This window comes from Castanea sativa, chromosome 11 (genome assembly GCF_040712315.1).
Source record: "Castanea sativa cultivar Marrone di Chiusa Pesio chromosome 11, ASM4071231v1".
Taxonomy (NCBI): domain Eukaryota; kingdom Viridiplantae; phylum Streptophyta; class Magnoliopsida; order Fagales; family Fagaceae; genus Castanea; species Castanea sativa.
The window spans coordinates 7,837,971-7,862,151 of NC_134023.1; the positions used below are offsets into that span (position 1 = coordinate 7,837,971).

Genomic DNA, 24,181 nt, shown 5'->3' on the forward strand with positions numbered 1-24,181 from the left:
TTTACAAATTCATTTTAGGCAGTTTTAGCTTTACAAAATTATTTTAGGCGATTTAAACTTTACATATTCATCTACTTTAATTTTGATATTATAACTAAACAATAAATCAATGGAAAATCAAAACATAAGTGTTGTCTACTTATATTTCTCCATTGGCCATATCAGCCAATTTCGGGCAATACCAGCCTGTACTGGGCGTATTGGCGGGTACAGAAAAAAAATGTAAGGACAAAATGGTAATTTACTTGTATTATTTGTTTTCTTAGTATGCAATAAATTATTAAGTTTTCTATTTTTTATATTGTGTTTTTTATTTCTTTTAATTGATGCTAAAATTTAAAATCATGAATAATTTGTTTAGAATTGAGGTAATGTTTTATGGTAAACTTTATATTTATTATAATGTATACACACACACACACATGCACACGCGCGCGCGCGCGCACACACACACACATATGCACGCGCGCGCGCACACACACACATATGCACGCTCGCGCGCACACACACACACAACATATATATATATATATATATATATATATATATATATATATATATATATATATATTTAGAAATATAAAAAATAATGGTAAACGCGAAACAGTACATCGATATTGATCGATACCGAAATATATCGTTTTACTGGTCAAACTAGTACAACCTCCGGTACGAGATTGACTCACTTGGTTTTAAGTGTTTACGAATATTTTATGTTATTTTTCATCTTCCTTATCTTATTAGTGTATTCTTTGAAATTTTTTAAGAAAACAAATCCAAATTTTTGTTTAAAATTATTTATTTATCTATTTATTTTTCACATAGGATTAGAAGTTATATTAGATTATGATAGCATATACAATAATTCTTTTTTCAAAAAAACATTCTCTACTTTTTTCTTCCTTTGGATTTGTACTCTTTTTTTTAAAAGGAAAAATGGTTACAAGAATTTATTTTTCCCTTTCTTTTTTAATTATAAACTGTAGTTTTGGTGAGTTTTATTAATTTTTTTTAGTTACGTTTCTCGGTGTTTTTGATTGTATGGTAGAAAAAATTGGGTTTGAGAAATTTTTTAAAAAACTAAAAGAATAATTAACAAATTTTATATACTTTTTGATGATACACAAAATATTGTAAATAACTTTTATTAGAAAATTAATATTTTCACTAACTTACTTTTTGAATTTCTAAGAAAATTTGTATTGTTTTAATTTTAGTACAACAAAAATTATATATATTACATTTGTAATTGTCGTTATAATAAATGAAAGTATAATTATGAATTACATTGCTAACTATTAAAATATTCCAAATTGAAAAATATATATAATAATGAGAAAACTCTAAAAATATTATCACAACCAACGCGCGAGGTTCGCAACTAGTTAAATAATAAAAATTAATACATCATAATCTATACTACTATTCAAGGGGTGTCTCCTATTTGGAATAGATAATTTGTTGATTCAAAAATACCTCAACACTCTTAGGTTTAAGTAAAAACGAAATTTAGAGACAACTCAGCAAAAATACATTTGTAACTTCCACCTAAGACAGTACCTACAAAATATGACCAATCTCCTAGTATACCATGTCTTGAAAACAATTCTACTTTTTTTTTTTCCCCCTTTAAAAAAGAAAAAAAAAGCACAAGAACACCCCCAGCGCTACAAAATAACCCCAGTACACGGTAAACATATTTTGCAAGTTTAAAATCTCTTTCATTTTTTTTTTCTTTCGTACCCAAAAAAAAAAAAAACTTTTATTTAAAGATTATACTAAAAATTAAAAACCCACGTTAAGTTAAATGCTTAAACTTGACTTAGAGTTAAAAAAAAAAAAAAAAAGCTTTTTTCCTCATCCCATCATCCTATGTAGTTTTTATTTATTTATTTATTTTCGTGAGATTATCAGATCTCATGTAGTTAAAAGTGAAAGCTCGGATTTGTGTTAAAAAAAAATTGTTTAGACTCCAAATTAATAAATTACGGCTCGATTGATTTTACTCTAACTTAAACTAAGTGCAGAATAGAGTTAATGCGAGCGAACAAACAAAATCGCTACTCTAAGCCATATTCAATAAAACACAGCAATAAATTGAAAGCTAAAAGAGTAGGGAAGAGAAATGCAAACACAAGATAACACTCCGATGTGTTATCGAAGAGGAAACTGAAGAACTCGGCGAAAAACCTCTTTGCCGCTCTCCAAGCGGGAAATTGATCCACTAGACAATAAATTCGGATACACGAATAGGAAAAGACCCTCTAAGTCTAGTCTACCCAATGCACCTAAGCCCTCCAAGCTTCTACTCCAACGCTTCTCGGAACCATATCTTGTTTAGTTTTTCAGATCCCGCAATGCGTCCGATTGTATCCGCCAAAAATTGGCTTCTTCCGATACTTCCCAGCAGCACTAAAAACTCACTGGATACTCAGTATGGATGTAGTAAGTGTTTAGGCTATTAACTTCTCAAGGGTATAGAAATGGAGAGGTAAGAGTAGAGGAAAACCACAATGGATTGTGTGTAGAATTGTAGGTATGACAATCTCACACTCTCAAGGATTGAGGCTAGGGTTTTTTCTTCTGAAAAACTCTCTACTCAATATGTGGGTAATGATAGTATATATAGTGTGTTTGAGAATGTAGTGGAGCAGATAAGACAAAATAGTTGAACAGACTGTTTCGCAGGTATCTCGCAGGAAGGCCTTACCCACGAGACACTCGCGAAAACCCGCTGTCACCATTTGTCATGATTCTTTGCATTCTAGTCATGTGCAAGGCACATGCATTATTTCACGGGATGCTTAGTCACGAGATACCCGCGAGAAGTCTTCAGTCTTCACATGCTTGAGTTTTCACACTCTCTCTCCATCACACAACCCTTACAATAAAATCTCACATAAAGTACAGGGTATAAAAGATTGAACAAAATTACAATCAAATTTGGTATGAAATTAAAGCCAACACAAAACAGTTGTAAATCACAACTTTACAAAAAGAATGTCCAGTTATCTACACTCTTTTTCACTTATCTGAGTAATTTTATTAAGTTTTAAAATCCTAAAGTTTAGGCTACCTATAAAATCCTTTTTTGTTTTTTCTCTTTCTCACATTTTTTTTTATGCACATTCAGTTCTATAAAAAATAAACCCAATTTGTAATGATGAGTTAAGAGTATTTAAAAAAAAACATTATTATTAGCCTGAGCTATTTTTTTAATCCTAATTACAACTTAAAAGATTAACCACGACTCTTCGTCAATTTTCTTTTGTTTCTAACACAAACTTCAGATTCAAAAAATCATTTTCCTAAAAAAAAAATCAAAAAATCAAGGTTAAGACAAATGCATATCTTCACCTTTCTTCTTCTCTCATTTTCTTCGTGGGGATTTTTAAAGAACAAGATCTATACTGCACAATAACTTTTTTAGGCTTTTTTTTTTTTTTTTTCCATATCATAAGTAAAATCGCCACTCTTCATATATTTTTTTTAACTTTTAATTAATTACTTCAACCATTGCTACTATTGTTACTATATGTCTATTACTCATCACATTTAACTCTTGACTAATTCTTATTTTGCCTTACTTTTGTGGTCCATTTGAGCGAGCGTGTGATCATCTTAAACGTGTCCTACCAATTAGTGAGTACCGTTGGCTTTATTTTACCTTTGTTTAAGTATCTATTTTCCTATTTTTATTTGATTTGTATTTAATGGGAAAACTCGAAATTTGGTTTGCAATAAGGATTGCTTTAAATTTCTTGTAAAGTATGTATTTCTTTTGGCATTATTAATATGCGCTTTTGTGTGTGTGTGTTAATATATATACATATTTCCTATATATATAGATATGAAAAACGAACTGCTAAACATTTACACATTTTAATCACACTCTCTCCCTAAACTCAAACACATTATTTAACCCAAAATACCATAACAAAGGAGCAGCCTTCTTTTGTATATTAATTATCAATTTGTCACACATATTTGATTTTAGTTTGAAACATTTTTCCCTTTTAGTTATCATCCCTCCGGCGGTAGAGAGAGGTCATAAAAAACTCAACCAAGGTTAAACAAAAATTCTAAAAAAGATTTTGCCGAATATTTTTAAAACAGTAAAGTCTCCCATTTTTTTGTTTTTAAATAACAATATTTAGCAAAACCCCTGCCTCATGCAGTATTTCATCATCTAAGTACCAAAAATCCAATCAAATGATTACAATTGGCCAAAATTATACAAGCGACGAAGCAAAGATAAGTTGTCTCATTGGACAATTTTATTTATTTTTAAACATATTACATTACACAGTTTCATACATAAACATATGAAACCATATCAGTCTAGGCATCAACAAAGGGGTAAAGTTCATATCTAACGTTACAACTGCCACCAACAACTCGCCCACCTCGTTTTCCATCGCAACAGTTGGGGAGTTCACTAATCGCAGTATCAAGACACTTCTTACAATCAAGACCTGAAAGGTCCCTGGTGCATTGAGCCAAACCATATAGTTTGCTTGATGAATCAAGCTTTAGGTCCCCGGTAGCATAGAATTTTGGATTGGCATAAGCTTTATTAGATAACCTGCTTAACAAATCCTTAACTTTTGGATTGAATGAAGTGGGATTTTCTACATCTTGGACGTTCCACATGTAGAACTTGTTTTTGTTATCGATTTCTCCAAAGAAATCAATGTTCGAGTACTTCAAAAGACAGTTATCATACCAAATTATCGCTCCTTTTTTATAAGAACAACGATTACCAAGCTCTTTGCCTGCATCAATGACACAGGTCGTACAGTTTGTTTTTGAGACATCACCCCGGCATAGGGCTAAACCATTTGCTTGATCTTGGCCTTGCCCAGTCGAGATGAGACCAAACCCTTTTGAAGGAACTTTGGTGGACAAAAGATTGAGCAAGCCATTCAAGTTTGTACCATAACGGCTAGTGGCAGTGTAGCTTTCTTGGCTAAAACAAAAATGGTATAATGGGTCAGCACAATTGACTGCATGGAGGGAGAGGCTGAGTAATAGAAAGCTGACAGAAATATATTTTGAGCTCAACATGTTGAATGAAATTGAAGGTTGGTTTTGTGGGTGTGTAATTATCTACAAGAACTCTATAAATAGACGAGACTTTTCAAGTTTTGGCCAAGTATGGAGTAGAAAATGCTGACTTTATTCTTAGTGGCAACCTCATCTCAGTCCTAATCCTTTTGATTAGTAAACCTATCGTACAAAATCGCACTCAGACTTTGAACGTGCTGGAGAGTGGAGTCAGTAATCTTGCACAAAATCTTTTGGTGGCGTTTTTATATTAATTAACTCATGAATGTTGTAAGGAAACTAGAAACCAACTCAAATTCGTGAGGGATCAATGCAGGGGCGGCTGCACTTGTAATTCAGGGGTTCAAATGAACCCCTGACTTGAAAAAAAAAATTTATATATAAAATATTTTTTTTATTAATTTAATTACCCTTAAATTAATGGGATTAAAGTCATATGTTGAAAAATGTCACTTACTCATGGTTTTGCACGTGCTTAAAATTAATTTTGAAAACCATGAGCAGTGGATAACCTTATTGACTCCACTGCCCAGTGTTTTAAAAATTGGTTTGTTAAAAAATATAAATTATTACCTAAAAAATGAAATAAGACAAGAAAGTGTCGAATAGAAGTGGAATATGGATACGGGTGAAAACATGGACAGTCATGGTGCTATTTGATAAAAATAAATAAATGTAATATATATATATATATATATATATATATATATATATATATATATATATATATATAGTTAGTGTGCATTTGAATGTGGATTAAAATTAGAAATTATTTTACTATTCATTTTATTTTTTCTACTATTCATAATGTAGGTAGGTTTTTTCATGCACCCTAAACACGTGCTGATTTAACTGAACAAAGTCTGAGCTTTAGCGGAAGGAATTATGGGATGGATTGGGCCTGGCCTTCCACAAAATAGCTAAGCTTATCCTTCTACCCCGTCTACCCGCAAACATTAAATCCAAATCCACAAGACAACGAAATGCAAGTTAGTTGACATACAGGTTAATATATCGGTCTACATGAAGAAATATGCTTTTAAGAAAGTAAATTGGACACGAGGTAGTAGATCCTCACTCTCATAAACCTTGCATTTCAACTCAAAGGTATACAGAACTGTGAGGTTTGGAACTCCAATAAAAAAGTGCCTTTGCTTGAACCAATATTAATATGAAGATTCAGGTAAGGAAGGCTTTAAGGGAGAGAAGAAAACTTCTTAATGATGCATGTGGTTACCATGTCCACAAAAAGGTGGCCTTGATACCATATTAGAAATATTGAATGACTAGTATTGTATTTCTTAAGTAATAAAATATACAGCAGTGCCTTTATATAGGAGGCAATAATGTGCAATACAAATATGTGAGCTATATAATTTTGTATGATGTGCAAGACAATGTAAAGTGAACCTAAAACCCACTGCCTATTATGCTATGTGCTATGGTTGTTTGGAAATAGGAGAAAAAAGATAAATAAAAGTAATAACAGAACAAACTCTAGGCTTCCCCGCCTAGTACTAGCCTGCAAACCTGCATCGCCACCAAACAGAGAAAACATGGGAGAAGACATTCTCAACTCAAAATAATTAATCTTATGATGCAGGGAACCAAGATTTTATGTTTTAATTTGTAATGAATTTTGTTTTTGAATTTAGTTATTAATGTTGATAAATTTGATTTGATACTTTCCATATTAGTATAATCCTTAAAACTATTTAACTAGCATTCCAGTAATGGTAAAGACAGATGAATTTGAATAAGATTAATTCTTATGAGTTGAGAAATGTTTCCTTTTTATTTCTCTATTTGGTGGTGATGCCTAGGGTTTGCAAGTAGTTCTAGGTGGTGAAGCTTAGGATTTGTTCTGTTGTCACTTTTATTTCTCTTTTATCTCCTATATCCTACTTGTGCTGCATCATAAGGTCTGGTGTAATAGCAAAAGGGAACTTTAAGAATATAATTAAGAACAGTTTGATCTTCTGCAGATGGGTATTCCATTATCAACTGTTAAATCTCAAGTAAAATGATTTTTATATATGTCGTTTGGCTAATGATAATAATTGATTTGTTTCCTTTACATAGGCTTAAACAGTGTTAACAAAAGGTTGATGTAAGCCTATGTGTAGTTTGCTTTGGTGATTTTTTTTTTTGGCTGTTTAGTTTGATTTTCTATGTGGTTAGTATTGTTGGATTACTGTGCATTTGTAAACTTTTCTATTTGTTAACAAAATTCTAATCCATAAGAGACAACTCACATCTCATTGAGGTGGTTGATTGTGATTAATGCAATATCATGTTACTTTCACTAGTAGCACAAACATTATTTTTATTGTTCATCAATTATAGTTTATCTTCTCCACCGTTATAAAAATGTGGTGTCATTTGATTTATTGTATTTTCTTTTGCATTTCCTGAAGCACTTTTTTTTCCTTGGAGCAATATGTCAAGTACTAACTTAGCACCATCCAAAAATAGTAGTGAAAATATAAATCAGCAGCCGAGAAGGGGTATAGAAGATATGCTAGTAAATCTTATGGAAACTATTTATAATGTTGGAGATGATATTGAATGGGTTAACTTTATAAATTGGAGTCTATGCCTTGTGAATTAATTTGTTGAGAAACTTTGAAAGTGGAATATATTATCGATGAGGTTAAATACTAGGTTTGCCTAATTAAGTGCTTATTTGGCAATTCCTAAATTGTAGCTAGATACAATTTCAAGCTTTATGTTTATTCTGATAGGTTTGCTTGATATTGTTTAGGTTTTAGCTAATCTCCTTGTGCTTGGAGCTTGGAGAATTGGGCTTTTGCGAGTTGCGAGGTAAGTAGCTTTTCAATGGGATTTTGGAAAATAACCATGTTGAATAAATGATGCTTTTCTTTTTGGGTCAGACACTTTTCTGGAAAATTTTCTATAAAACTCCGTTTTCTTAAAAAGTGTTGTGTTGTGACCCTTGTATATATGATTATATATGAAAGTGCATCATATTTGGTATTGCATTTGGGAAAATGCATGATTTTTTGACATGGAAAAATGAGCATCTTTTATTTAATCTTTGATAAGGAAATCATGGATTTTATGGTATATTTAAAAAAATTGAAGATGCTTATCTTGTCTTGTTATTTGGGAAATTGATAGAAAATTTTTTTTACAAGAATGAAGTTGAAAACCTTACAAACTTTGTGGAAGTTAGATTATTTAAGATTTTTATAAAATTACCTGGATATAAACTATGCATTTGAAAGTACATGTATACTTGTGATCTTTATGTTGTTTTAACCTTATGCCATGTTTGATTTCCTGGTGATTACCTGATTTGGTTTTCGTAGTCTTTGTGACAACGAAATCAAATCTAGGTCAATGTCCTTCTACTTTGAATGACGCGTTCTTCCCTGCTGCCCATAGGGGGAAAATGTTTTTTAATTGTGCATTGGTGAAGTTGCTGCCAATGGGGCCAAAAGACCGCATGCAAAAGAGGTCATATTTAACGCGCTTTCCTTGCTGCCCATGCAGGGAGAGAGAAACCTTGAGGGTATGGGTGAGGCTGTTGCATATTGGACCAAGAGACTGCATACTAGAGAGGACAATACCATGCTAGTTGTGAATGGGTGGATCTCCTGATCAGTCTATATGGAAGTGTGATATATTTGTGATAAATTACCGTATGTTAGATTTTATGGCTTTGGAATTATATTACTAGTGCTCACAAATTATAGTATATAGTTTCAAGGTATTTACTTTGAGAAACTTTGTGTTTAATAATTCAATCATTCTTGTCATATTATTATTATTTGGCGGATGCAATCTGGCGCATTGCGGGATCCGGAAAACTAGATAAGACACGGTTCCGAGAAGCTTTGTTGGAGTAGGAGTTTTAAGGGCTTAGGTGCATTGGGTAGACTAGGCTTTGAGGGTCTTTTGCTATTCGTGTATCCCAACTTATTGTCTAGTAGATCAATTTACCGCTTGGAGGGCGGCGGAGAGGTTTTTTGTTGAGTTCTTCGGTTTCCTCTTTGATAACACATTGGCATGTTATCTTGTATTTGCATCTCTCATCCATGCTCTTTTAGCTTTCATTTTACTACTGTGTATTAGTGAATATGGCTTAGAGTAGTGGTTTTGTTTGTTCACTCGCATTTACTCTATTCCGCACTTAGTTTAAGTTAGAGTAAAATCAACCGAGCTGTAATTTTTTAATTTGGGGTCTAAACAGCTCTTGTGTTTTTAATACAATTTCGAGCTTTCAATTGGTATCAGAGTAGGTGCACTTGCTGTGGTTTCATTACCTAAGTGCGATCCAAAACCTCTTTTGTGATGGATTGGTCACAATCTCTAAATGCTCCACCATTATTTGATGGAAGCAACTATGCTTTTTGGAAAGTTCACATGAGGGCATCTCTTATTCAATAGATGAGTCCGTATGGGATTCCGTTGAGAATGAGTATGTTAGACCCACAATATCCAAGTCTGAATGGGACAAGGCAGCTCTTGCATTAGCAAATGCCAAAAACAAAGCAATTAATGCAATTTTTTGTGGTGTGTTTACTGCTGAATTTCACAGGATATCACATGTGAAGACCGCTAAGGAAGCTTGGATGATTCTTGAGACTACCTATAAAGGTACCAAGAAGGTCAAGGATACAAAACTTCAAATGCTTACCACTCGATTTGAAGAGCTTAAGATGATTAACGATGAGTCATTTGATTCATTCTAAAGGAAGCTCAATGAAATTGTGATTGCCAAGCTCAATCTTGGTGAAAAGATTGAGGATGCTAAGGTGGTGAGAAAGATCTTGAGGTCCTTACCAGAGAGTTATCGTGCAAAGGTTACTGCTATAGAAGAAAGAAAAGATTTGAATGAGATTAAGATTCAAGAGTTAATTGGATCTCTCCAAACATATGAACTCAGACTGCCTTCTCACAAGCCAAGCAAATCGCTTGTACTCAAAACCATCAATGAGAGGATGGACGACTCTTTTGAAGAAGATGATGTAGAGAAAGAAGTAGCATTCCTTGCAAAGAAGTTTCGAAAATTTCTGAAGATGAAGAACAGTGGAAAGTCCTTTGCCAAAGGAAAGTTCTCATCATCTAAAGGTGGTAGAAATGAGTTCAAGAAGAAAGATGGGAAAGACTCTCAATCCCCCCAAGCAGTTGTGTGCTTTGAATGCAACGACCATGGTCACATTAAGAAAGAATGTCCCAACTACTTGAGAGGGAAAGGTAACGTGTTTGCCACTACTTTAGCGACTCCGAAAACTCAAATTCAGACATGGAAGAAGAATGCGACAGTGATGAAAACTATAGGGCTTTCATGACAATTACCTCTGTTGAATCTAAGGATGATTTGAGGAACTTGGTAAATGAACTTGGTGAGCATTCAGAAGATGAGGAAGTTGAAGAATCGGAAGACGAAGATGTATGCCAAACTGAAGGAGAGAGCAATCTTTAAGAAGCATATAATTCTTTTCTAGAAGATTGTGAAAAATATGCCAAGGTTGCAAAACCATGCTGTGAGAAAGATGAAAAAAATTGAAGAAGAGCATAAGTGTACTCTTATGCAACTCAAGGAAGCAAAATGTGAAGTAGAAGGACTCAAGGTTAAGCGTATCTCAACCAAGAAACTTGACAGTGTGTTGTCGTCACAAAAATCTTCACATGACAAGACCGGGTTGGGCTATACCGGAGAAGGAAGCTCCAGCAGCGAACTAAAGAAGGAAGTAAGGTTCGTATCAGCCAAGAGTGTTGAGAAACTTAAAGAAGTGGTGACTGAAACTGAGACCCCTACTGCTGAGAAAAGAACCATTGGTGTAAGACCAAAAGGTAAAGGGAAGTCATTACCCAAAAATCAGAGGAGGCCTCAAGTGAAGCATGTGTGTCATCATTGTGGCGTTCAAGGGCACACAAGACCCAACTATTTCAAGCTACATGCACTCACGAAAGCTAATTCCATGCGTGGCCAAGAAAGCACAAAGAAGAAACCAAAGGGAGAAAATGAAGGACATCTCATTGGAGACGTCATGGAAATGTTGAAGAACATCTCTCTATGCTTTGCTAGCTTCACTCCGAGGTTCGAAAGTTATGTTGATCGTGCATCTCCATCCAAGGCTCTCACCCAAAATACTCGAAAAGTGTAGGTGAAAAAGGGTACTTATGCATGATTTATCTCCTATGTCCATGATTCAATTCTTTCATATTTAGGGTCATAGGTTCATGAATCATGTCATGCAAAATCTTCATATTTCATTGCTTTCGATTAGTAGCATGTTTCTTTTGCTAGTTGTTTTTGTTTTTGTTGATCTTACTTTTCGTGTTATATTTTTTTGAGTGTGTTGAAAAATTCAAAAACTCATAAAAATTGAAAAATCTTCAAAAAGTTTGATCGCTTGTGTTGTGTATATCACATGTGAGTTTGGCCTAGTACTTTTGTACTAATGACGTAGTGCATTAACGAGCTTAGCTTGTTTTGTATGCACATCTATCTTTGTGGGACAAATTTGAAATCTATGTGTGATTGTTGTAAATTGATCTTCAAGCTTGTCATGAATGATTAGTTAATAGTTTTTTGGTCTTGATACATGCATAGACTTGTGCCTATATTTTTTCCCATGTTTTTATGTTTTTGCTTAAAGAGCTCATCAAATGTCAAATCTCGAAAAGAGATTTTGAGTTGTAATAACCATCGCACATACTAGTATTTGACTAGGAAAAAGGGAAAACGACTTGTATTGAAATATATGGTGCCTCAAAAAGCCAAAGGCTTACTCACTTACAAAGTTAAAATATCAAAAGTTCAGGTATCGATCTCAAAATGAGATGTACTTTGTTCAAAAATGATCATATGTTATGTTTTGTAAAGAAGCTAAATGAAAAGTTTCAAAGTTTTGTAATCATTCTTGTGGGAGATCATATATGTTCATTTCTATAATTGAGATAGTCCACTTGACTTAGTACTAGTGGTGTATGACTTGATTGAATTGATCATTGAAGCTTTACTTTAGACTAAGGACTATTCCACATTTGATACTCACACACAACACATAAGACTTTGTTCAATGAATGCTTATTTCATTTGTATGATTGTACATGATCAAATGTGATGTGTATACTCAATTGCTTGTCGGTCAAAGCCAAAAATATTTTTTAGCATTTTTATATGTTTTTGAAAGTGTTTTTATACTTTCGTGCTTTAAGTTTTTTGTTTCAAAATGCATTTTTGTGTTTTCTTCAAAAAACTGGTTCAGAGGCGTTTTCGCAAGTATCTCGCAACTTAGAGCTTGGTGTCATCTCCATTATGGCCCGAATCTTGTTTGGGTTGACTTCGATGCCTCTTTGAGACACCATGAACCCTAGGAATTTTCCAGCCGTTGCCCCAAAGGCGCATTTGCTTGGATTGAGCTTCATGTTATAAGAGCGAAGGGTATCGAATGTTGGATAATCAAGTGTTTGTATCACATATAAAACATACCCAGCGGAAAATTAACGGATCTACTGCATACACAATCGATAACATGGACTATGTAAGTTTTAGAATTTAAGAACAAGAGAGTGTACCTTGGAGCGGTGAATTTCAAAACCGAAGATCAGAAGCATTTGGGAACACTTTCAATCTTCACTCCAATTTCACTAATGTCCAAGATGTGTAGTCTCTCAATCAGTTCCAAAGAGAGAATGTCAAAGTGTCTAACACTTCTTACACCACTTTGCAATAGTGTTCATTTAATTCTCTACAGAAAATTCTGTATGTTTCTCCCTTTGTATCTAACTGATTATCTAATTGGGCTGATCTTTTGGGTCTTTCCAATTGGGCTTAAGTGTGTGGCTTGGAGTGGGACCAAAAGGGACCAATAAGACACTAGCTCCAATGGGTCTTGGACTTTTCTGTTAACTCTTGACAAGTCTAAAATTACCATTAACTATATTTAATTCCACTATATAAATATAGTTGCACTGTAGGCCTTATTTATAAATTATATCCCAAGGCTTTATTGTATATGCAACTCCTTCATAAAATATTCGTAGTAATACAAAGTCATGAAAAAAGACTGCCACTTTGTAGATTACTACATCTTTATTCCTTAAGTACCCGGTTTAATTCTTTAAAATTATTCATCATATATTTATGAAATTCAATTCCATAAATATATACTTTATTAACTCCTTACTAAAGTGGTTAGGTCAAACTCTCTGAATAACTGAACCCATTAAACTTATTTTAATGGAATGTTTTATATCTCAGTTAAGAGACTATGAATTCCATCTTGAGAATATATGTTCCATCAACACTAAATGTGGTTGCCCAACATATTGAGATTTTGACCGTTACTCTAGATCTCACTCCTGAAATATCAAAGCAACCTAGTCCTCATGATCAAGTTCATTATTCTCTCAGGATTAAGAGTTCATGCAAATATAAGTCGTGAGTTTATTATTCATTTGACAATCGTTAGGAGAATAATAAATCTCACACCGGTCCAGTTCAATATATTTTAACTTTTAAAACATATCAACATACCAACTAGAAATCTCTATTTTCATGATCAAGACTAATCATCTTAGTTAATATGTTATAGTCTTCGCAGATGAAATGTCCAATTTCATCACCGACTACGAACTACATCTTGAGTTTACAAGGAACTTGTGATTTACATATTCTATGACTAAATTACATAAATCACATATAATGCATCTCATGGACTACATGATAATGACCTAATATTCATGTTACCATTATTTTAGATAAAAATAAAACAACTTTATTAAACACAACATTAAGTCATACATAATAATATACATAGTATCATAAAATAGGATTTAAGGATACACATCCTAACATTGAAGGTCTCCTTGAGGTCGTCCTCCCATCGACTTTTTACTAGTATGTTGTTCACGTAGACTTGGACATTCCTCCTAATTTGATGTGCAAACATTTTGTTCATGAGCCTCTGATACGTTGCGCTCGCGTTCTTGAGACTGAGAGACATTACTTTGTAATAGAAAAGGCCTTGGCTAGTGACGAATGAAGTTTTCTCCTGATCAGCCTCGTCCAGCTTGATTTGGTTACAACCAAAAAAAGCATCCATGAAGCTCAACAACTGGTGTCTTGTTGTTGAGTCCACTAGGATGTTGACTCGCGGGAGTGGGTAACTATCTTTGGGGCACACCTTGTTTAAGTTCGTGAAGTCTACACACGTCCTCCACTTTCTATTGGCTTTCTTAACCATCACTACATTGGCCAGCCAATCGGGATAGTATACCTCCCAAATGAATTCTAGATCTTGCAATTTGCAGACTTCTTCCACTATATCCCTATCTCGCTCTTGGGCAAACACTCCCTTCTTTGACAAATAGGGAGAAAAGAGGGTAATACATTCAACTTGTGAACCATGATTGAAGGGTCAATCCCAGGCTTGTCTTCGTGGCTCCAAGCAAAGACATCCTGGTTCTCTCTTAGGAATGTCATGAGTGCTTAGTGAATAGGAGGACTGGAGAAGGTGCCAATCCTGGTCGTTCGCTCAAGTATGGAGTTATCGAGAAGTACCTCTTCCAACCCTCCCATTGGCTCTGTGACCGTCCATTGCTCCTCTATGCTTATAGTCTATAAGTGTTTGTCCATTTCCAACATCACTATGTAGTATTCGTGGGTTGCCACTTGGTCTCCACGTACCTCTCCTACTCCATACTTGGTGGGAAACTTGATCATTAAGTGATAAGTTGAAGTCATGGCCTTCCATGAGTTGAGGGTAGGTCAACCCAATATTTGTAAGCGGATGAACAGTTGACAACAAGGAATGTAACATCCTTAGTAATTTGTTGAGGGTAATCACCGACCATCACAGGCAATATAACTACTTTGAGGGGATACAATTTTGTTCTTTCGAACTGGACGATTGGTGCATTGGTCGATATGAGCTGTTCCTTCTTGATTCTCATCTGCTAGAATGCCGAGTAATAGAGGATATCAACAGAGCTTCCATTATCAATCAAGACCCGGTGAGTGTTGTAGTCTCCTACCCATATGCTAACAACAAGTGCATCGTCATGGGGGTGGTGGAGGCGTCAAGCATCTACCTCCGAGAATCCAACTATGGGGTTGTCAACCTGTGCCATCTTTGGAACGAAACCCGTCAGCTAGATGTTCTGAACCATCCTAAGGTAGGTTTTGCGAGCTTTCTTAGATGAACCAGATGCTGTCGTGCCTTCTACAATCATCCTTATGTCCCTTAAAGATGGCCTGGGGCGCTCGCCTTCCCTACTACTAGATTGTTCCTGCGGCGGGTCTGTCCTTTATTTGCTGATGAATCGTTGCAGTTTTCCCTATTTGATGAGGGCCTCGATCTATTGCTTGAAGTCATAGCATTCGGATGTGTCGTGACCGCGATCCCGATGAAAATGGAAATACTTGTCTTTGGACCTCTTATTGGGATCTCCCTTCAACTTGCCAGGCCACGCCAAGGTCGTGTTGTCCTTAATCTGCATTAGGACCTGATCGATTGGGGAAATCAATGGGGTGAAACTCGTAAATCTTCCCTTAGGCAGTTTGGAGTGCCTATCTTCCCGTTGGTCTCCAGTTCTGGTTGTCGTCCGTCCCCTATCATGTCTTGTGTCTTCTTGCCTTTTCCTTTTCTTAGGTTTTTCCTCTCGGGCCAGTAGCACATCTTTTGCGTTCATGTACTTAGTCACCCGATAAAGTACATCTGACATGGTTTTTGGGACGTTTTTGTATAAGGAGAACAAAAACTTCCCCTTTCGCAAGCCATTGGTGAAGCAACAAGTATCTTGTCATTGGCCTCATCTATCGAATGGGCCTCTGTGTTGAAACGTGCTATATAGGACCTCAGGGTCTTGTCTTCTCATTGCTTGATGCTCATCAGGCACGTAATGGATTTCTTTGAAGGTTCCAACAGAGTTAGGCATCAATCTACTAAACCATATCCTAGTGGGACCTTTCAATGTAGCCAGGAAAGCTTGGCACTTGATCTCATCTGCAACACCCTGTAAGTGAATGAGGATTTTGAACGACTCCAAGTGATCCAAGGGATCCTTGGACCCATCATAGGCTTCTATCTGTGGCATACGAAACTTTGGTGGAAGGGAGTTCGTTCGGTAGACTAGCTTGTCAAGGTCGTTTGACACCCGTCCCCTGAGAGCGTTCATCATAAAGTCCATCTTTTCCTTCATCATCTGCATCTCCGCAACTATGTGTAGTGGTGCTGTTTCCATGACAGACGGGCGGTTAATGTCCTGTCGCTCTTGTCTGCCTAGAGCATTATTGCCCTTTAGTCCTTCTCGATCCCTCATTTCGACGCTGGTACCCTCTTGCTCCTTTTTGTGATGATTGGGCCCAGCATTCCTTTGGTACTGCTCTTCTTCCAGGTCATGGTTTTGCTTAGTAAGGCATTCTACAGCCGTGACTAGAGACTATACCTGCCTTTCGAGGGTGGTAGTGCGTCGTTCGTCTCCCTGATTGTTGTTGGTTGTCATCGAGCGAGAAAGTATCATACAACTCTTTGCCAAGGAAGTGGTAATATGGCTGTTCTCTTTCCCATAAACAGCGCTAACTGATAATGCCAAAAATCGCTAGTGAATCGCATAGTCTTCATGTGCTTTTAGATTGAACCTGTGAAACAAAAACAAGAGAGACCTTATAAAGAGTATCGGTGTGGTACCGGACAAGTACCCTTCAAAGGTTAAGTTAGAGAGAATTTCTACAACTCTAGAGTACCAGAGCTGGGAAAAATTACGCGTACCTTGATTTGTGCGAGCTTTGGGGTTTTTATAGTAGTGCGGAATTGACCTTAAATTCTTTGTGGATATAGTATTTCCTTATAGAGAAGATCCCCATTAATACTCGTAATTTACGAGATCCTTTCCTTATAGGGCTTCCTTCGATTGTAGTTAGGTGTGGAGTACAAGATATTTCTATTTTAGGATTTTTGGAGACCACTCATGCCACGAAGGCGACATGTGGGTGCCACGAAGGTGACACGTGGCCTCGAAGGATCCACCCATTGCACCTCCTCTCCGTCCATGTCACATGTCTATTTGCTTCAAGGAGTACAACCGTCGTGTCTCTCATCCGTCCAGTTTGTGAGCCCGTCCGCTAGTTTTTAGAATGCCAAGACTATCTCTTTTGGTAACTCCATCACTAATTTCTGCTCTCGTTATTTATATCCGTCTATTTGGGGATTTTATTTCTATCAATTTATTCATCCCAAAAGAGCATATGATGAATGTCAAATTACCAATGACTAGAATATACTGCAAATTCAGAGATCTATCATGAGGCACACCTGCATCATAGGTTCATATACAATCACCATGTTAAACCATTGACCTCAGAATAAAAAGACAAAGAGAAACTTGATATAAGTGAACCATATCAAGTTTTTCTATATTTATATATAAAAACTGAAGTGTAATAATCATTGTTGCTACATTCCTATTGTGCCACCTCATCCTCCACATCATTAGCCTTTTTCATATTTCTTTTTTAAATTTAGTTTTTTACAATATTAACAATATAAATTTGAGTTTACAAATTCATTTTAGGCAGTTTTAGCTTTACAAATTCATTTTAAGCGGTTTTAACTTTACAAATTCATTTTAAGTGGTTTAAACTTTACATATTCATCTACTTTAATTTTGATGTTATAGCTAAATAATATATTAATGGAAAATCAGAACAAAAGAGTTGGCTACGTATATTCCTCTTGGGCAGTTTTAAATTTATTTATTGATTTGCCCATTTATCTTCCTTTATTTTAGATCTTTTCATTTTCTTCCTATTACTATAAACTAGCTTGTAACTCCATGCGTATGCATGGATACACTTAAAGATATACAATAAGATGCATAATAAAATTTATATATATATATATAATTTAAATACTATTGATTGTCCATGTTTATTTATTATTGTGAAGCACTTTTTTTTTTTACAATTTATTTATTCTAGACTCTTTGATTTTTGTACTTAATAACTCATTTGGATGAATATTTATGATGTGATCCCATGTTTGATTTTGAAATTAAGAAATAAAACTCTTTGAAAATAAATAATTTATGACACATAGCACAAAATTGAAACTCTAATTTGGAATTATAATTTGAGTTTCTCTCAACTTCACCTATTATTATTATTATTATTATTATTATTATTATTATTATATAGATTTGCCACTCTCTTCCATTTTATGCATATTTTTCCCATACAAAAAATGTTATCTCTGTCTCTCTCTCAATTTTTTTCATTTTTTGTTGGATTTTTTATTATTATTATTTTAGTTGCATTTCTACCTTAGATTGATGAATATTTGTGTTTTTAGAATTCTACTTTTGACTGTTTATAACTGAAAAATGAAATCAATGAAGGATAAAAAAAAATATTCACGGGTCTTGCTTAATCATTAATGGTAGAAAAGATACAACCTGATAGCTGCCTATAGGAGGATCTCGAACTAGATGTTGTACCCTCATTGTCATATTATTGATGCAAATATTTTTCTTATCATTTTATTTACAACACCAAAAACTTTTAATGAATGGTGTTTGTTGTTGATCTAATTTAGAAAAAAAAAAAATCATATTGTAATATGTTATATTTTGTGTTGTTGTCAGGTTTTAGGTTATTCGAAAAATTACATGATTGTTTGAACAAGCTGATGAAGAACAGTTAGTTCAATTGAAGACAATGGACTTTGTGTAATTTTCTTTCACTATTTAAAAATATGCTTTTTGACAAATTAGTAGTAAATTGTTATATATTTTTCATATGATGTTCTTAGATGCTTGAATAATTGTTTTAAGTGTTTACGAATATTATATATTATTCGTCAACTTCCTTATCTTATTAGTGTATTCTTTGATATTTTTAAGGAAACAGATTCAAATTTTTGTTTAAAATTATTTATTTATCTATTTATTTTTCACATAGGATTAGAAGTTAGATTAGATTATGACAGCATTAATGTAAGTGCACAATTGCACCTGTCCCCAAGAACAGTTACGGGCTCAGGCCCAATGAGCCTTAAACAATATGAATTTGTAGAGTGTGGGCTTGAAACCCAGGTTAGAAGTGTCTAAGAATTAAATGACAAGCCAAAGACTGCAAACACTTGAAAACAACAAGGAATATTGTAAATCAACCTGCTCGGACGTAAGCCGAGAGCTATTCTTATATTATCTCTTTCCTTTCTTTTCTTTTTCTTTTTGATTACATAAAAGGGAACCCCCATTCCTGTTCTAGGTTCCTTCTTAAATACTCATCTTTTTGATCTTTGTACACGTGTTGCCCCAATTCCCCTTTAGCCTAGATATTTCTTTTCTCAGTGCCTTTGAATAGTAACCAGAAGTTTCCCTTCCACTGTTCAGGTGTCACTTTCCCATTAATGCGGCCAGGGTGGTAGGTGCAGGGTCTTTAATGTGGAGGTGGCAGCCTTTATCCTTGGTATTTCTCTAACATCGGTGCTTCTAGGACGTTCAAGGGTTCACCCCTTTTAACCATTGGTCTTGACCGTGTCATTTCCTAACCTTTACCATGAAGTCCCGGGTTCTCCAGTGTCCGTCCGAAGGAAAATTCACCTTCGGCGTGATCCTCGGATCCTCGGCGTATAGGCCGACCCGTAGTACTAACAAGTTTTTAACCCAAGAGCAAGTCGGCCTTCCTTAGCATGGCCCAAAGGCCCACATCCCCATCAGGATCTTTTTACCCCCCACAATTAACACAATCATTATTTTTTCAAAAAAACTTTCTCTACTTTTTTCTTCCTTTGGATTTGCACTCTTTGTTTTTTTTTTAAATGAAGATTTGTTACAATCTTTTATTTTTCCCTTTCTTTTTTTATTTTAAATTGTTGTTTTGATGAGTTTTAATAATTTTTCTAAGTTATGTTTCTTTGTGTTTTTGATTGTATAGTAGAAACAATTGTGTTTGAGAAAGTTTGTTTAAAACTAAAAGAATAATTTCCAAATTTTATATACATTTTGATGAAACACAAAATATTATAATTAACTTTTATTAAAAAATTAATATTTTCACTAACTCACTTTTTGAATTCCTAAGAAAATTTGTATTGTTTTAATTTTGGTACGACAGAAATTATATATATATATATATATATATATATATATATATATTACATTTGTAATTGTCGTTATAATAAATGAAAATATGATTATGAATTACATTACTATTTATTAAATTATTCCAAATTTAAAAATATATATAATAATGAAAGTATTTTAAAAATATTATCATACGTAACGCGAGAGGTCCTCGACTAATTAAATAATAAAAAAATTAATACATCATAATCTATACTACTATTCAAGGGGTGTCTCCTATTTGAAATATGTATTTTGTTAGTTCAAAAATACCTTTAGATTTAAGTAAAGACAAAATTTGGGAACAACTCAGTAAAAATGCATTTGTATTTCTCACCTAAAACACTACCTACAAAATATAACCAATCTCCCAATATACCACATCTTTAAAACTATTCTACCTTTTTTTTCCTCAAAAAAGAAATAGCACAAGACAAACAACCCCAGTGCTACAAAATAACCCCACTACACGATAACCTATTTTTCTTTTTCTTTTTTTCCTTCAAACATATTTTGCATGTTTAAAATCTCTTGCATGATTTTCTTTCCTACAAAAAAAAAAAAAAAAAAAAGCTTTCATCCTCTTACCATCATTCCGTGTAGTTTTTATTTATTTATTTATTTTCATGAGATTATTAGATCTCATGTTGCTAAAAGAATATCCAATTATCCACACTCTTTTTCACTTATCTGAGTAATTTTATTAAGTTTTAAAATCCTAAATTTTAGGCTACTTATAAAATCCTTTTTTTTTTTTTTTTTTTTTTTTTTTCTCTCTTTCTCACATTTTTTTATGCACGTTCAGTTCTATAAAAAATAAACCCAATTTGTCACTTTGAGTTAAGAGTATTTTAAAAAAAAAACATTATTATTAGCCTGAGCTATTTTTTTAATCCTAATTACAACTTAAAAGAATAACCACCACTCTTCGTCAATTTTCTTTTGCTTCTAATACAAACTTCAGATTCAAAAAATCATTTTCCTAAAAAAAGATTCAAAAAATCAGGGTTAAGACGCAAATGCATATCTTCACCTTTCTTCCTCTCTCAATTAATTTCTTCATGGGGAATTTTAAAGAACAAGATCCATACAGCACAATAATTTTTGCAGGCGTTTTTTTTTTTTTTTTTTTCATATCATAAATAAAATTGCCACTCTTCATATTATTTTTACTTTTAATTAGTTACTTCAACCATTGTTACTATTGTTGCTATATGTCTATTATTTATCACATTTAACTCTCAACTAACTTTTATTTTGCCTTACTTTTGTGGTACGTTTGAGCGAGCCTGTGATCATCTTAAACACATCCTACCAACTAGCAAGTACCGCTGGCTTTATTTTACGTTTGTTTAATTATCTATTTTCTTATTTTTAATTGATTTTCATTTAATGGGAGAACTAGAAATTTGGCTTGCAATAAGGATTTTTTAAAATTTCTTGGAAAGTATGTATTTCTTTTCGCATAATTAATATGCTTTTTTGTGTGTGTGTGAAAAAAATATGTTAAATATACACAAACTATGGAGAAAATGGGCATTTGCCCCTTTTGTCAAAATTTTTCAACAAAATGTCTCATATCTAAAACTACTTAAAGAAATCCTCATATTTTGAAACTCGATTTTCGAACAATTGAGTTATAGCGAATTGAAAATTAAAAAAAAAAATTCTAGAATTTGAGTTCGTGGAAGTACTCGAGTTCCTTAAAAAAATTCAAGTGGAACTCGAGTGCTTTACATGGAACTAAATCGAGTTCCCAAAAAAAAAAAAATTCTAAGTCCACGTTCGCTATAGCTCGATGTTTCAAAAATCGAGTTATACATTTGAAACTCGATTTTTAAAAAATTGAGTTTCAAAATAGGAACATTTTTCTAATTAGTTTTAAAAATGAGGCATTTTGCTGGATATTTAAAAAAAAAAAAAGGAAAAAAGCCCATTTTGGCCCACAAACTTTAATTACACTCTCTCACCAAGCTCTAACACGTTACTTAACCCAAAGTATCACAACAAAAAAGCCTTCTTTAAAATATTAATTGTCAATTTGTTACACATTTGATTTTAGTTTGAAACATTTTTCCCTTTTGGTTATCATCCCTCCCGTGGTAGAGATATGGCTTTACACAAAAAGAACCCAACATTAATGGTTAAACAAAAATTCTAAAAAAGATAAGTACCAAAATTTCGACATCACGAACTGCTAAACATTTATACATTTTAATTACACTCTCTCTCTAAACTCAAATACATTACTTAACCCATAATACCATAACAAAGGAGCCTTCTTTTGTATATTAATTATCAATTTGTCACATATATTTGATTTTAGTTGAAACATTTTTCCCTTTTAGTTATCATCCCTCCGGCGGTAGAGAGAGTTCATAAAGAACTCAACCAAGGTTAAACAAAAATTCTAAAAAAGATTTTGCCGAATATTTTTAAAACAGTAAAAGTCTCCCCTTTTTTTTTTTTTTTAAATAACTATATTTAGCAAAACCCCTGCCCCATGCAGTATTTCATCATCTAAGTACCAAAAATCCAATCAAATGATTACAATTGGCCAAAATTATACAAGTGACGAAGCAAAGATAAGTTGTCTCATTGGACAATTTTATTTGTTTTTAAACATATTACATTACACAGTTTCATACATAAACATAGGAAACCATATCAGTCTAGGCATCAACAAAGGGGTAAAGTTCATATCTAACGTTACAACTGCCACCAACAACTCGCCCACCTCGTTTTCCATCGCAACAGTTGGGAAGTTCACTAATCGCAGTATCAAGACACTTCTTACAATCAAGACCTGAAAGGTCCCTGGTGCATTGAGCCAAACCATATAGTTTGCTTGATGAATCAAGCTTTAGGTCCCCGGTAGCATAGAATTTTGGATTGGCATAAGCTTTATTAGATAACCTGCTTAACAAATCCTTAACTTTTGGATTGAATGAAGTGGGATTTTCTACATCTTGGACGTTCCACATGTAGAACTTGTTTTTGTTATCGATTTCTCCAAAGAAATCAATGTTCGAGTACTTCAAAAGACAGTTATCATACCAAATTATCGCTCCTTTTTTATAAGGACAACGATTACCAAGCTCTTTGCCTGCATCAATGACACAGGTCGTACAGTTTGTTTTTGAGACATCACCCCGGCATAGGGCTAAACCATTTGCTTGATCTTGGCCTTGCCCAGTCGAGCTGAGACCAAACCCTTTTGAAGGAACTTTGGTGGACAAAAGATTGAGCAAGCCATTCAAGTTTGTACCATAACGGCTAGTGGCAGTGTAGCTTTCTTGGCTAAAACAAAAATGGTATAATGGGTCAGCACAATTGACTGCATGGAGGGAGAGGCTGAGTAATAAAAAGCTGACAGAAATATATTTTGAGCTCAACATGTTGAATGAAATTGAAAGTTGGTTTTGTGGGTGTGTAATTATCTACAAGAACTCTATAAATAGACGAGACTTTTCAAGTTTTGGCCAAGTATGGAGTAGAAAATGCTGGCTTTATTCTTAGTGGCAACCTCATCTCAGTCCTAATCCTTTTGATTAGTAAACCTCTCGTACAAAATCGCACTCAGACTTTGAACGTGCTGGAGAGTGGAGTCAGCAATCTTGCACAAAATCTTTTGGTGGCGCTTTTATATTAATTAACTCATGAAAGTTCTAACGAAACTAGAAACCAACTCAAATTCGTGAGGGTTCAATGCAGGGGCGGCTGCACTTGTAATTCAGGGGTTCAAATGAACCCCCTGACTTGAAAAAAAAAAAAAAATTATATAGAAAATATATTTTTTTAATTAATTTAATTATCCTTAAATTAATGGGATTAAAGTCATATGTTGAAAAATGTCACTTGCTCATGGTTTTGCACGTGCTCAAAATTAATTTTGAAAACCATGAGCAGTGGATAACCTTATTGACTCCACTGCTCAGTGTCTTGAAAATTGGTTTGTTAAAAAATATAAATTATTACCTAAAAAATGAAATAAGACAAGAAAGTGTCG

The 24,181-nt window shown here is 33.9% G+C and overlaps 2 protein-coding genes across 2 annotated transcripts; both read right to left on the reverse strand.

Moving 5' to 3' along the window:
- Window positions 1-4,246: 4,246 nt before the first annotated feature.
- LOC142617267 (antimicrobial ginkbilobin-2-like protein) lies at window positions 4,247-5,110 on the reverse strand. The gene has a single exon (XM_075790045.1). It carries the CDS (start codon window positions 5,065-5,067, stop codon window positions 4,342-4,344), a length of 726 nt encoding a protein of 241 aa, XP_075646160.1. The 5' UTR covers window positions 5,068-5,110; the 3' UTR covers window positions 4,247-4,341.
- A 17,634-nt stretch (window positions 5,111-22,744) lies between these two features.
- LOC142617269 (antimicrobial ginkbilobin-2-like protein) lies at window positions 22,745-23,595 on the reverse strand. Its single transcript, XM_075790047.1, has one exon. It carries the CDS (start codon window positions 23,568-23,570, stop codon window positions 22,845-22,847), a length of 726 nt encoding a protein of 241 aa, XP_075646162.1. The 5' UTR covers window positions 23,571-23,595; the 3' UTR covers window positions 22,745-22,844.
- Between the last annotated feature and the right edge of the window lie 586 nt (window positions 23,596-24,181).

Excerpts from the sequence above, each read along its gene's own strand:
- LOC142617267 (XM_075790045.1), bottom strand. The coding sequence starts at position 5,067 with ATGTTGAGCTCAAAATATATTTCTGTCAGCTTTCTATTACTCAGCCTC.
- LOC142617269 (XM_075790047.1), bottom strand. The coding sequence starts at position 23,570 with ATGTTGAGCTCAAAATATATTTCTGTCAGCTTTTTATTACTCAGCCTC.